The sequence below is a fragment of the Pogoniulus pusillus genome, unplaced genomic scaffold (genome assembly GCF_015220805.1).
Source record: "Pogoniulus pusillus isolate bPogPus1 unplaced genomic scaffold, bPogPus1.pri scaffold_50_arrow_ctg1, whole genome shotgun sequence".
Taxonomy (NCBI): domain Eukaryota; kingdom Metazoa; phylum Chordata; class Aves; order Piciformes; family Lybiidae; genus Pogoniulus; species Pogoniulus pusillus.
Genome location: NW_026974708.1, coordinates 246197 through 259905, shown reverse-complemented (window position 1 = coordinate 259905; position 13709 = coordinate 246197). Strand labels below are relative to the sequence as shown.

The following is a 13709-nucleotide window of genomic DNA, read 5'->3' as shown; positions in this document are numbered from 1 at the left end:
AGGACCTTGACTGCCTGGACAGGTGGGCAGAGTCCAAGGGGATGGTGTTCAATAGCTCCAAGTGCAGGGTGCTGCACTTTGGCCACAGCAACCCCATGCAGAGATACAGGCTGGGGTCGGAGTGGCTGGAGAGCAGCCAGACAGAGAGGGATCTGGGGGTGCTGACTGATACCTGCCTGAACATGAGCCAGCAGTGTGCCCAGGTGGCCAAGAGAGCCAATGGCATCCTGGCCTGCATCAGGAATGGTGTGGCCAGCAGGAGCAGGGAGGTCATTCTGCCCCTGTACTCTGCACTGGTTAGACCACACCTTGAGTACTGTGTTCAGTTCTGGGCCCCCCTAGTTTAGGAGGGACATTGAGATGCTTGAGCGTGTCCAGAGAAGGGTGACGAGGCTGGGGAGAGGCCTTGAGCACAAGCCCTATGAGGAGAGGCTGAGGGAGCTGGGATTGTTTAGCCTGGAGAAGAGGAGGCTCAGGGGTGACCTTATTGCTGTCTACAACTACCTGAGGGGTGGTTGTGGCCAGGAGGATGTTGCTCTCTTCTCTCTGGTGGCCAGTGCCAGAATGAGAGGACACAGCCTCAGGCTGCGCCAGGGGAGATTTAGGCTGGAGGTGAGGAGAAAGTTCTTCCCTGAGAGAGTCATTGGACACTGGAATGGGCTGCCCAGGGAGGTGGTGGAGTCGCCGTCCCTGGAGCTGTTCAAGGCAAGATTGGACGTGGCACTTGGTGCCATGGTCTGGCCTTGAGCTCTGTGGTAAAGGGTTGGACTTGATGATCTGTGAGGTCTCTTCCAACCCTGATAATACTGTGATACTGTGATACAACCTGTCCAAGGGGTGGTTGTTTCCTGGTGGGGGAAGTCCAGGACATGTATGTTGGGTGGTAAGATCAAGTGTGTTCTCCAAAGGAGTTGTGATTTTGGACTAAAACAGTTTGAGTTTAAAATATGTACAAGTTGTTATTGAGTTTCTTTCAGGTAGAGGATGTCATCTGAGAAGTCCATTGGATGAGAGGAGTTGTGCCCAGGATCTGAGCGACAGATGGGTCTGAAGAAAAGCAGCAGAATGATGCAGGATTTGGGTGGCACTGCTCACTATATAGAGACTCTGTGTCTGGTTAGATGAGTAGTGTGATTGTGCTAGTTTGAAGCTAGCTAGAATGTTTTGGTGAGAAGGACTAGATCATAGGCTGTGCAATCAAAGCAGTGGTGATGTCTACTTCACTCACAGCCTTGCTGAGAAGTATGGGACCAAGAAACACAAACATTTGATAACACACACTCGGCACCATTGTCACTCTCACTGGAGCTGCCAGCTGAGCTGCATCTCTCTCCTAACCTCACCCTCCATTTTGGGCTAACCCACTTTGCTTCTTAACCTCTTGGCTGAAGCTCTATTTCTTCCTTGGGATTGGGGTAAGGTTGAGAGGGGTAGGGGGAAGGTGCAGGGGTGGTTGAGAGCCCCTCCTGGGGACTCAGGTTTCTGTGAGGGGAGTTGTGTTTCTGTATTCCCTTTTACCTTGTATGTTTCTGTCTATCACTGTATATACTGTAAATATCTGCTTGTATATTGTGCCAGCTGTAAATATAAGCTTCATTCAATTTCCAGAGATGGCTGAGTCTGGTCTGGGTGATTTCTAAAGTGTGGGGAGGTGGGTAACACCCAAACCATCACAGTGATGAGCAGGAATTATGGGATTGAATATAGGGGTGGAATGTCCCAGGTTGAGGCTACAGGGTTAATTTTTTTTTCTGGGGACTGTTCTTCTGGGGAAGATTGTTATTCAATCCCATAATTCTGCAATCTCTTTATAGACTCACAACAAGGTCAGTTCGTTCTCCTTTCCTCCTCCTCCTCCTGCCCTGAGTGTGTGGCGGGAGCCAATTTATGGGGAACATGTAAGCAGTAGGCCCCTTGGATAGTGCAAGTGTGGAGTGGGGGGAGGATTGGAGCACTGAGGAATGTAGATTTAGTTTTTTGGGGATGGGGAAAACTTCAGGAGGGTTTGCCATGATAACTGCTTTTTAATGTCTATCACTGTATTCTCTCTCTCTAAATACAATTCTGTATTTTCTCTCCAATTTGATTTGAGAGTTTAATCTCTGTCGTCTCTCTTTAAAAACCTATGACACCAGAGCCTCATCCAGCCTGGCCTTAAACACCTCCAGCCATGGGGCCTCAACCCCTGTGGGTGAATTTCTTGCTACTAGGAACAACTCATGCTGAGAGGTGTCCTTGGGACACTGCTGGCCCAGGAAACCAAACTGTAAACAGTGAGCACCCCACACACAGCTGCAGTGGGCAGAGTCAGCCAGCCAAGGGGGCTGGATTAGGGGGCCTGGGGGCTGACCCTTTAGAATGTTATTTTGTATTAACCTATGTATGCCTTACATGTAACCTTGCACTCTTCACATGTAGCCAATCTTAGCTGTGCAGGCCTCTTGCAAGAATGCATACAAGTCTCTGCATCATGGAAATAAAGCGGATTACGACCATCTAACCATACTGGTGAACAAAGAGTCATTGTACCCGGGCGCTCCACCGGCAAACCCCCTCCCTGGGCTGCCCATTCCAGGCTGCCCATTCAGCACTCTCATGCTGAACAACTTCCTCTTTATGTCCACTCTGACTCTCCTCATCTCCAGCTTTGTTCCATTCCCCTCAGTTCTGTCACTCCCTGACAGCCTAAAAAGTCCCTCCCCAGCAGTTTTATAGGCCCCCTTAGATCCTGGAAGGCCACAAGAAGGTCACCTGGGAGCCTCCTCTTATGCAGACTGAACAGCCCCAAATCTTTCAGTCTTTCCTCATAGCAGAGCTGCTGCAGTCCTCTGAGCATCCTTATGGTCCTTCTCTGTACATGCTCCAGCATCTCCACATCCCTCTTGTCATAGGGGCTCCAGAGCTGGATGCAATACTCCAGGTGGAGTCTCACCAGAGCAGAGTAGAGGTGGAGAATCACCTCCCTGGCCATTCTGTCCACACTTCTGCTGCTGCAGCCCAGGCTCTGGTTGGCTTTCTGGGCTGCAAGTGCACACTGCTGGCTCCTGTTGAGCTTCTCATCCGCCAGCACTCCCAAGTCCCTCTCCTCAGGGCTGCTCTCCAGCCTGGCACTGCCCAGCCTGCAGTTGTGCTTGTCATTGCCCCCACCCAGCTGCAGGACCTTGCCTTTGGTCTTGTTGAACTTCCTGAGGTTGGCTTGTGCCCACCTCTGCAGGCTGTCCAGGTCCCTCTGGATGGATCCTCCAGCCTGTCTGCTGCACCACACAGCTTGGTATCATCAGCAAACTTGCTGAGGCTGCACCCACAAAGATGTTGAACAAGACTGGTCCCAGGACTGATCCCTGAGGGACTCCACTTGTCACTGGCCTCCACTTGGCCACGGACCCACTGACAGCCCACTTTGGGAGCGGCCATCAAGCCAGCTCTTTATCCATCCAGTGCTCCACCCCTCAAACCCATATGCCACCAGCATGGAGACCAGGATGAGGTGTGGGACAGTGTCAGAGGCTGTTGTGGAGGGCCTGTAGGCCCAAATATAGTCTTATTTGTGCCTTGACCTGCCTGGACATATCTCTCTGCCTGCACCAGAGGCAAACCCATTAAACGAGCACAAAGTTGAACCACAGACCTGGTGCCATAAAGTCTGGCCTGCCCAGGACACCTGATTGTGTAAGCCCCCACATGCCCAGCTCACGACTGCCTACTGTAAGGCCCGTGTGATTCCCATATCTGGAAGGTCAGGCCTGTGGCTTTTACCTATTACGGTAAGGTTTGGCTGACTGCCAACCTGATTGGTCATTCTAGTGGCCAATGGGCCATAATTCTTGGCGCACATTGAATGAAGAGGGGTGCACAGGTAAACACATGCCTGCTCCCCCACATTGCTTGCCTGCCTGCGTACTCCCTTGCACGGCTCACTTATGCCTGCCTTTACGGAGCTCAGACTCCCATGCAGCCATGCAGAAATTGTGAGTAAATGCTTTGATGCCTCTGTAATTTCTATTGCCTCTGCCTAGAGCAGAAGGAGCTTTCAGCTCACCTGCTGAGCAAGTAGTATATGACCCCAAGTGGCATCAAGCCGCAGGGAAAATCTTTCTCTGTTAATAGTTTGAATCTATGCTGATTGTTATAATAGTTCATGTTTGACATATTCCCATAATGTCTTCATAACTGTGTAGAACAAATGTTAATATTAAAGTTCAGTGGCTGGGGGTGGTGCGAGTTGAAAATATTGAAGTTAATAAAGATAGATTCTTATAAAATATCTTCTTGCACCAATTAATTTCTCCCCTCTGCCACAACCGTCGCAGGCGGCAGAATATCCCTCCGTGACAGAGGCCTTGCTCAGGTCCAGGTAAATGACATCAGTTACTTGCCCCTCATCTATTAATAGGGAATTAATGAATATAATTAATTAATAGAGTAATAATCATATATAAGTTAATTAGATTAGTTAATTACTCTAATTAGTCTAATTAATATAGAAATCCAACACCCACCCACCCCCCCCCCAAACAGCAAGACTGCCCAGGAGGGCTCCCAACCAAACCCTCCTTTCTTCTCCCCCCATCCTTATCTCAGCAATCACCAGATAAGCCCTCATAAAGCTTACATGATTCCTTTTGCAGATAAGCAGAGGTGAGATGCCACAGCTGACAAGGAGGTTGGAGGAAAGGGTTAGATAGGGTTACACAGATTAAGGCAGACACAGTGAGCAAGGCAAGCTGCAAGCCACAGGCAGGCAGAGACCAAAGTGAGAAACTTTGTTATGGCTTTTTATAGCTCTCAGCAAAGCCAATGGTGGTACAGACATCGATATTGGTTTTTTTGCAGCCAAGGATCTCATTTCCCACATTAAAATATTCCAATTATCCTCAAACCAGCACCTTCACGAAGACCTCACCACACATGAATACGAACCACAAGAGCCCTGCAAAGTTCTGTTTCCTCTCCTCTGAGGAGCAGAAGAACTGTTTGCTGAGTGAGTGAGCGGCGGTTCTGAGGGGTGCCAGGGTAAGCAGTGATTTGCCACCTGGACTTTGCTGCATGTCACCTAGAGACTGTCTCGTGTTTGATGCAGGAATCATGGTATAGAATAAAGGGCTGGAATGTGTTGGTTTGAACCCAGGTCCCCTTAAGAAACCCATAGAGTTCTCCAGAAGGACCAGAGAGGTCCAGAAAGTGGACCCCAGATATGGTAACTTTATTATTCAATCCCATAATGCTGCTATCACTTTATCAGTGAGCAGCAAAGTCAAATCTTTCTCTTTTCTCTGTCTCTTCCTTCAGCTCTCTGGAGGGAGTCTCATCTGGGTAACTATGGAGGAGTAACCTGCCTGTGGCCTCCAAGGCTGCAGGGAATTGCTAGCTGCACAATCAGGCCTGCCTGGGCCTAACATGATACGATGTGGGGGGAGAAACTGAGCACTGGGGGTTTGTGGTTCAGCTTGGCTGGGGAGAAGGCTTTGGAGGAATTTTCATGTCTCCTGTGTCTGTATCAGGTGTTCAGGATTTCAGCATGCTGCAGGTTTTTCCTTGCATATCTTTCAATACACTTTTCTGTATTCCTCTCCAATTGTGGTGGTTTGGCTGTTATCCCTCCACCCCCACACTTTAAGAAATGCCCCAGCTAACTCAGACAGGCTCCAGGAATATAAATGAAGCTATTTATTTACAGCTAGCAGAATATACAAGCAGATATTTTCAATATATACAGTTATATACAGAAATATACAAGATAAAAACAATACAGAAACACAACTCCCCTCCCAGAAACCTGAGTCCCCAGGAGGGGCTCTCAAACCACCCCAGCACCTCCCCCTTCCCCTCTCAACCTTACCCCAATCCTGAGAAAAGAATAGAGGTGCAGCCAAGAGGTTAAGAAGGAAGGTTAGTGGCAGCGAGGTTAATGAGATGTTACTCAGTCTAAAGCTAAAAGTAGAGTGAAGACAAAATGGAGAATATTATCCAATGTTTACTTCTTGTTCCCATACTTCTCAGCGGGACTGTGAGAGAAGAGACATAACCATTGTTTTCTTTTCATAGCCAATTATCTACTTTCTCTCACCAAAACATTCTAGCCTGCTTCAAACTAGCACACCAATACAGCAAGAGGCTTTTTAGTTTACTGCCTTTGAGAGTAAAATAATTTCTAACTTCTGTCTGCTCTATAAACCATCACCAACAGGTCACAGGGCACCAGTGCAACCCTTCCTCAAGACAAGGCTATAAAGGGGGGCAAGGCCAGCCCAAGGTTTGCAGCCATCACTGGGGGAATCCAGACAATTTCTATCAAGTTTCTTCTCTGGATCCAAGAGAGCTTCTCCTGACCTCTCTCTTTCTCTTTCCCCTTTCCTTTCTTCCTCCTACTTCACTGTTAAACAGGAAGTGTTCACTTTTGTATTAAGTTCTGTTGCTGGAAGTGAAGCTTTTTGTTCTGAAGTTCTGCCACACCAAACCCAGGCACACTTTGTGTGTTAGGCCAAGTGTTGAACCAGCACTGAGCAGCCATTGTGCAGCACTCTCTGATTCCCACCCTGTGTTGCCCAAGTAGAGCTGGACTCTGGAACTGCATTCAGGAACTCAAGGATCAGGGTGCAAGGCAGAGCAGAGTCCTCCTTGGATGTGGGCCACAGAAGAGGCTTGGCCCTAGTGATGGCTCAGCTTTACACTGAGCATGATGAAGATGGAGTGGAATCCCTTATTGGTCACTTTAGGGTCACCTGCCCTGTCTGCTTCTCCCTGCAAGTGCAGCCTGTTGCTCTGTGTTCCAAAGTGGGACACAGCATTGAGCAGAGGCCTTGGCCTGCACACCAAGCCTTGGCAGGAACTCTGCATATCAGCATTCTCACTGCCAGGAGCAGCCTCTGTCTGTGCAAACCTGTCCTGAGCTTCAGGAAGCACCAGCACAGAGCACAGCCTGAGCTGAGAAGTCAGATCCCTGAACAGAGCTGGTCCTGCTCCAGCTCAAACCAGGATTCCCCTCCTTGTTTGTCCTGAAGAATCCCAAAGGGTCACATAATCATACAATGATTTGGCTTGGAAGAGACCTTTAAAGCTCATGGAGACAAACCTGCTTGCAATGATCAGGGACATCTACAACCAGAGCAGGTTGCTCAAAGTCCCTTCCAGTCTCACCTGGCATGGTTCCAGGATGGAGCATCTGCCCCCTCCCTGGGCAACCTGGGCCAGGCTCTCACCGCCCTCAGTGCCAAACATTTCTTCCCTCTCTCCAGTCTGAATCTCCCTCTTTTAGCTCAAACCATCAGCCCTTGTTCTGTCACAACAGGCCCTGCTCAAAAGTCTGTCCCCAGCTCTCTCCTTGGCCCTTTTAAGCACTGCCAGGCCCCACTTCTGGTTTCCCCTTTTCCTATTGGCTCCCCATTTGACAGCTCTGGTCTGAACCCCACAGCCCAGGGACAAGGCACAGGAAGGTGCTGCCCTTCATTCCTCTTGCATTTGGCTGCCCTGAGGACACTCAGGTCTCCCTCTGCACCCAGGGAAATATTCCCCTGAAGTCGACCCCACTGAAGGCAGGAAGCAAAGGAATCATTTAGGTTGGAAAAGAGTCTTGAGACCATCACATGCCATGGCCTGAGGGTAGCATCCCCACAGTGACAGTTGCTGGCAATTCAGTCGTGCCTGGAGAGGCTGAAGCACAGCCCAGAGGATGAACACAAAGTTCCCAAAGCTGGGCCACACCTGGTAGGGGACAGGGGAACATCCAACCACTGTCTGGTGCCCACAACCTGCCCTCCTGCTCTGTGATGGGGCTGAGCCAGAGAAGGCTGTGGGCTGAGGGCCAGGAAGGCCTCTGGGCTCAGCATGGAGCTCTGAGATCCATGAACCCAGAATGCTGAGCCCATGGGACAGGGAACTGCCACTCCTCCCAAAGTGGGGCAGAGGACCCAGGGGTCCCAGCTGCCTTTTCATGCTCCTCACCTGCCCTCACCCCAAAACACCAGAGTGTTTCACCCCTCCCAAATATCTCATGCCCATGGCCTGGCACTGCTGCTGCCTGCTTCTCCCAGCCTCATGGGAGCATGCTCCAGGGGAACCTCCTTTGGACAGAGGCCCCGAGGCATCTGGGCTCCCATCCCTTCCCTCAGCCAGTCTGCTCCTCACTGTGGTGCTGCAGAGGATGCAGGTGTTGGGGCCATGGCAGAGGAGGGGGCACATGGACAGGGACACTCAGAGCTTTGCTGAGGGAGTTTATTATCATGGCAGAGACATGGGCCAGGGCTCCCAGGGGATCAGGTGTGGTCATCCAGGGATGATCCTCATGCTGCTGGAGAGGCACAGGACAAGGATGTCACCAGCAGTTCCAGTCCTGAAAGAGAGAGACCCTCAGTGTCAGCTGGGGCATGAGAGGAGCCTTGTCCCCACTGTGTCTCTTTGCAGAGCCCAGGGGAAGGAGAAAGCAATTGGAGCCCTCAGTATACCCAGGAGAGGCTTTGGCTCTCCTGAGATCCAGATGTCACCAGAGTCCTGGGACCCTCTCAAATCTCCCAGAGCCCTGCCCAGTCCTCACTGTGACTGTGGGGGTCTGTGTGGCACCAGAGCCCCTTGCTGGCCCATACAGTGACCCTCTGGGTCTGTAGAGCCCCACTGAGCTCATGCAAAGGCACAGGGCCAGCTCTGTCCTGTGCATGCTGGGATAGAGATCAGGGACAGTGCCCTCTCTTTCCCTCTCCCACACCCAAGGTCTGCCCAGCCCAGAGGGCTCAGGGATCCCCAGGGCCCAGGATCCTTTGTGGGGCTAGAGATGAACTGGTGCTGCTCACCTAGACAGAGCAGCTTGAATGGCTTTGGCAGCCTCTAGCAGCTCTACCAGATCATCAAGCACAGGCAGCTGGGGAGAAAGGGAGGTTAGGGACAAGTCTGGCTGCACTGGCATGTACTGGGAGGATGGGGGAAGCAATGGAGTCCCTGGGGAAGATGCCTCTGGGATAGATGAGCTTGGATGGGGGTGCACAGAGAGCAGTGAGAGTCCTGGGCAGGGGCCCACCTGGTGTGTGGTGGCCTACTGGGGTATCCTCAGCTGCGCTGGGTTGTGCTGGGATGGATGGGATTGTGCTAGTCTGAAGCTAGCTAGAATGTTTAGGTGAGAAGGACTGGATCACAGGCTGTGGAAGGAAAACAATGGTGATGTCTACTTCACTCAGAGGCTTGCTGAGATGTATAAAAACCAGAATCAAAACATAGATAAGGCACTTCTGCTGGGGAACTGCCTGAGTTGCATTTCTCTCTCCAGCCTCTCTCTGCCATTCATCCACTTTGCTTCCTACCCCCCCAGTCAAACCTCCATTCTGCCCTGGGACTAGGATAAGGTTGAGAGGGGTAAGGAGAAGGTGAAGGGGCAGTTGGGAGTCCCTCCTGGGGACTCAGGTTTCTGGGAGGGGAGTTGTGTTTCTGTATTACCTTTTGCCTTGTATAGTTCTGTCTACAACTGTACATGCTGCAAAGATCTGCTTGTATATTGTGCTGAGCTGTAAACAGAAGCTTCATTCAGTTTCCAGAGCCGGCTGAGTCTAGTCTGGGTGACTTCCAAAGTGGGGGAGGGGGAACACCCAAACCATCACAGGAATGCAAAGGGGTTCCTGGGGAATGGCTCCTCCCTGGGAAAGCACTGGGCTGCAGAGGAGTTCTCTGGAGTCACAGTGCCATGTACTGGGGTGTACTGGAGCACACTGGAATGCTCTGGAGTGTTGTGGCCATGGGAAGGGAGGATCTGGGGCCAGCAGAACTCATGCTACCTGCCTTGGCACTGTCCACTGCCCTGACTTTGAATATGTTCACCTGCAGGGAGACATCGTTGGACACTGGGATACCTCCAAGTCCCAGCAAGACATGGGAGGACCAAAATGCCCTGCAATTCTCCAGGCTGGATGCCCTCCAAGTCCACCTCACTGCTCAGATCCAACTCAGAATTTTCCTCAGTATCATCCAGGAGTGCCTATGGAGGGAGAGCAAAGGGGTGAGCTGGAGTGGACCTCACTGGAGTTCCAGGTGGGCCACATCTGCCCTCGGTTCCACCAGGCCAATGGCTTTCCTCTAGTCTGAAGGAGAATCTCTCTTCTGCTCCCCTCAGCCTCATTCCTCCAAGTTCTCCAGGAATGCCTCTTCATGAACCCACCAGGGGTGGGGATGGAGATAGGAACAGCACCTCAGAGAGGATGGGGTTGTGGAAGGGGGTCCCAAAGACAGGGCATGGGGGGGATTAGTGGATCCCCAGGGACTGGGCTGGAGGCATTGAAGGGACAGGACTGTGGGATGCAAGAGAAGGGAAAAGGAATTCCAAACAAGGGCACATGGGGACTTCAAGAGAGGTAGTCAGTGGGAGCAGAAGGAAGAGGAGTGCAAAGGATAAAATTAAGGGGACTGAGATAGTGTTTGGGAGTGGCCATGGCAGGAAGAGAATTTTGGACCACTGCTGCAATGGACAGGATGGAAGGCAAAGGGCTGAGGGGCAGAAATCTGTTGGAAGATCTGGAAGGTACTGGGGAAGGAGCTGTCCTGCTCCCATTCTGGGGGACTCTGAGGCACTTCCATAGAGGCTGACAGCATCTGTTTCCTTCAGCTGTGATGGCCTCACCACAATGCCTAGATGTAAATGGTGCCAGGTCTGGACTCCCCTCTGTTCATCCCAAGCCCAGACACCTCCATCCCTAACAGACTGGCAGCACTCAGCTGAGACACACCTCCAAAGCAGCACAGTCCCCAGGATAGGGATGAAACAGAGCCCAGAGCAGAGGTCCTGAGCCTGTTCCCCACCCTTAGTGCCATGGAATCCCATCTGAGATTCCCCCAATATCTCTGCAAGACTGCCTCTGGAATTCTCTGAGTTCTCCTCAACATACCTTTGAGATGCCCACAAAGCTTCTCAAGATCCTCACAGGAGTCCTCCCTGAACTAGCCACATGGCTGCACCCCTGGCCCCGGGGAAGCAATGCCCCCAAAAGCAGCCTCTGGGGGAAGAAATGGCAAATGAAAAGGAGCAAAAGACAGCACTTTATTAGAGTTGGGATTTTCATTATCACTGGGATGAGGTTTTCCTTTAACTTCTAGGAAACCCTAAGTGTTGGGGGAGCAAACAGCCAACTCCCAGCCCAGCTGCAGCAGTGGCACCAGCTGTGGCAACTCAGCACTCTAATTATTCTCCGCAGCACTAATTGGTGCTGAAAAGGGGAGGGAGCTGTTTGTGTCTGAGAAAAGCAGGTGAAAAGAGGCAATTTCAGTTCAATCTGCTGCAAAAGGTCCCCCAGGGGGCTCAGGTTTACCCTGAAAATGCTGTGAGCTTTGTATTTCTGTGTCACTTGGTGTGGGCTGGTCACAGGCATGGATTCGAATGTGCCGGGCGAGGTTGGACCTGTGAACATAGCTCTTGCCACAGCTGGCACAGGTGAAGGGTTTCTGACCTGTGTGAACATGGCGGTGATAGGTGAGATGAGATCTGCGGGTGAAGCTCTTACCACAGTCCCCACAGACATGAGGCTTCTCACTTGTGTGAACATGGCAGTGCTGGGTGAGATGAGATCTGCAGGTGAAGCTCTTACCACAGTCCCCACAGGCCTCTCACCAGTGTGAATACGGCGGTGCTGGGTGAGGTTGAAGTTGGAACTGAAGCTCGCCCCACACTCCACACAGCACTATGGCTTCTTGTGGGTGTGGATAAAATGGTGCTTGCTGAGGTTACACTTCCTGGTGAAGCTCTTGCCACACTCAGCACACTGGTAGGGCTGTTCACCAGTGTGGATACTGTGGTGCTGGGTGAGGCTGCGTCTGGAGTTGAAGTTCTTTCCACACTTAGCACGCTGGTATGGCTTCTCACCAGTGTGGGTGTGGCAGTGCCAAGTCAGGTTGGATCTGTTTTTGTAGCTCTTGCCACAGGTGGCACAGGTGAAGGGTTTCTCGCCTGTGTGCACATGGCAGTGCTGGGCTAAGATGAACCTGCGGGTGAAGCTCTTACCACAGTCACCACAGACATGAGGCCTCTCACCTGCGTGCACACGGCAGTGCCGGGCTAAGTTGAACCTGCAGGTGAAGGTCTTACCACAGTCATCACAGACATGAGGCCTCTCACCAGTGTGCACCCAGCGGTGACGGGCTAAGGTGGACCTGCGGGCAAAGCTCTTGCTGCAGTCAGCACACTGGAATGGCTTTTCCCCAGTTCTGTTTTGGTGGTTCTGGGTGAGACTGAATTTGGAGCTGCAGCCCTTGCCACAGTCAGCACAGCCATGTGGCATCTCACCCCTGTGGGTCCGCCTGTGCTGCACCAAGGCCGAGTGGTTGCTGAAGCTCTGCAGGCACTTGCTGCAGCTGCTGGTAATGACTTCAGGATCTGGCAGCTTCTCCTCGCTGCTGCACAGCCCATGGCCCTCAGAGAAGTGGTTGCAGAGCTGCTGGCTGTGGTCAGAGCTGCCACTGAGGCTCTTGCTGCTATCACTGCAGTTGCACAACCGCTCACTGGCGTGGACATGGCAGTGCTGGAGGAAGTGAGAGATGTGGCTGAAGGTCTTGTCACAGCTGGTGCAGGCAAACAGCTTCTTGCCAGTGTGCACACGCCAGTGGGCGATGAGGGTCTTGCTCCAACAGAAGCTCTTGCCACAGCCGGCACAGCGGTACGGCTTCTCACCGGTGTGGGCACGGCGGTGCCGGAACAGGTGGCAGCTGACGCTGAAGCTCTTGCCGCACTCGCTGCAGCTGAAGGGTTTCTCACCAGCACGGACCTGCCAGTGAGCAGTGAGCATCGAGTCCCCCTGGAAACTCTTGCCACAGTCACTGCAGGCATGAGGCCTCTCACCGGTGTGGACACGGCGGTGCTGGAGGAAACACAAGCTGTGCCGGAAGCTCTTGCTGCACTCGCTGCAGGCAAAGGGCTTCTTCCCGGTGTGGCTGTGCCAGTGGGCGATGAGAGTCAGGCTGCGAGTGAAGCTCTTGCTGCAGCCACCACAGGTGTACAGCTGCTTCCTTCTGTGGACCTTGTGGTGCTGGGTGAACTTGGACCTGAGGCTGAAGCTGTGCCCACAGTCACCACAGACAAAGGGCTGGGCACTGGGGTGGGGGCAGTGAGACTTCGCCACCTCTGAGCTGGGTGGGAAGCTCTGCCCACACTTGGGGCACTGAGTTGGCTGCTCCAGTGGCACAGAGTGGGCTGATGTGGCTCTGCACTCCTCCTCTGTATCCTCCTCTTCTTCATCCTCCTTCTCCACTTCATTCTCCTCCTCTTCCACATTATCTTCTTCATCTTCCTCATACTCACTGTCATCCTCCTCCACTTCATTCTCATCTTCTTTCACATCATCCTCTCCATCTTCCTCATACTCACTCTCTTCCTTCTCCTTTATGGCCTCCTGATCTATGTCTTCATTACCTTCTTCCTCAAGGCTGTGCTTTGGCTCCTCTAAATTATTGTTCAAATGGTTCTCCTCCAGGATTTCATCTGTGCCCTTCTGGGCAGCCATGCTGCTGAGGGAGGGCACCCCTGTGGCCTCAGAAAGTACTTGGGGCCCAAGTGCCTGAGAAGAGAAGGAAGGACACTGTGTGTGACTTCCTACAATGGAGGGGTCAGATTCCCAGTTCCTGTGCTGAGTCCTCTGGACCCCATGTTACATACCCAATCCTACCCTCTTGCCCTGTACATCTAACTGACCCCCAAGCACCTGGGAGACAGGCAGCTGAGCCCCCAAATTCCCAGAACAACCAATGAC

The 13709-nt window shown here is 52.1% G+C and overlaps 1 protein-coding gene across 1 annotated transcript in view; it reads right to left on the bottom strand.

The window, feature by feature from the left end:
* Nucleotides 1-13463, bottom strand: part of LOC135174177 (zinc finger protein 345-like) — a 33817-nt gene extending 20354 nt beyond the window's left edge. The window contains exons 1-2 of the mRNA XM_064141406.1: nucleotides 11698-13463; nucleotides 11316-11536 (exon numbers count right to left, since the gene is read on the bottom strand). Coding sequence (XP_063997476.1) covers nucleotides 11316-11536; nucleotides 11698-13463 — 1987 coding nt within the window. The remainder of the gene's footprint in view (nucleotides 1-11315; nucleotides 11537-11697) is intronic.
* Between the last annotated feature and the right edge of the window lie 246 nt (nucleotides 13464-13709).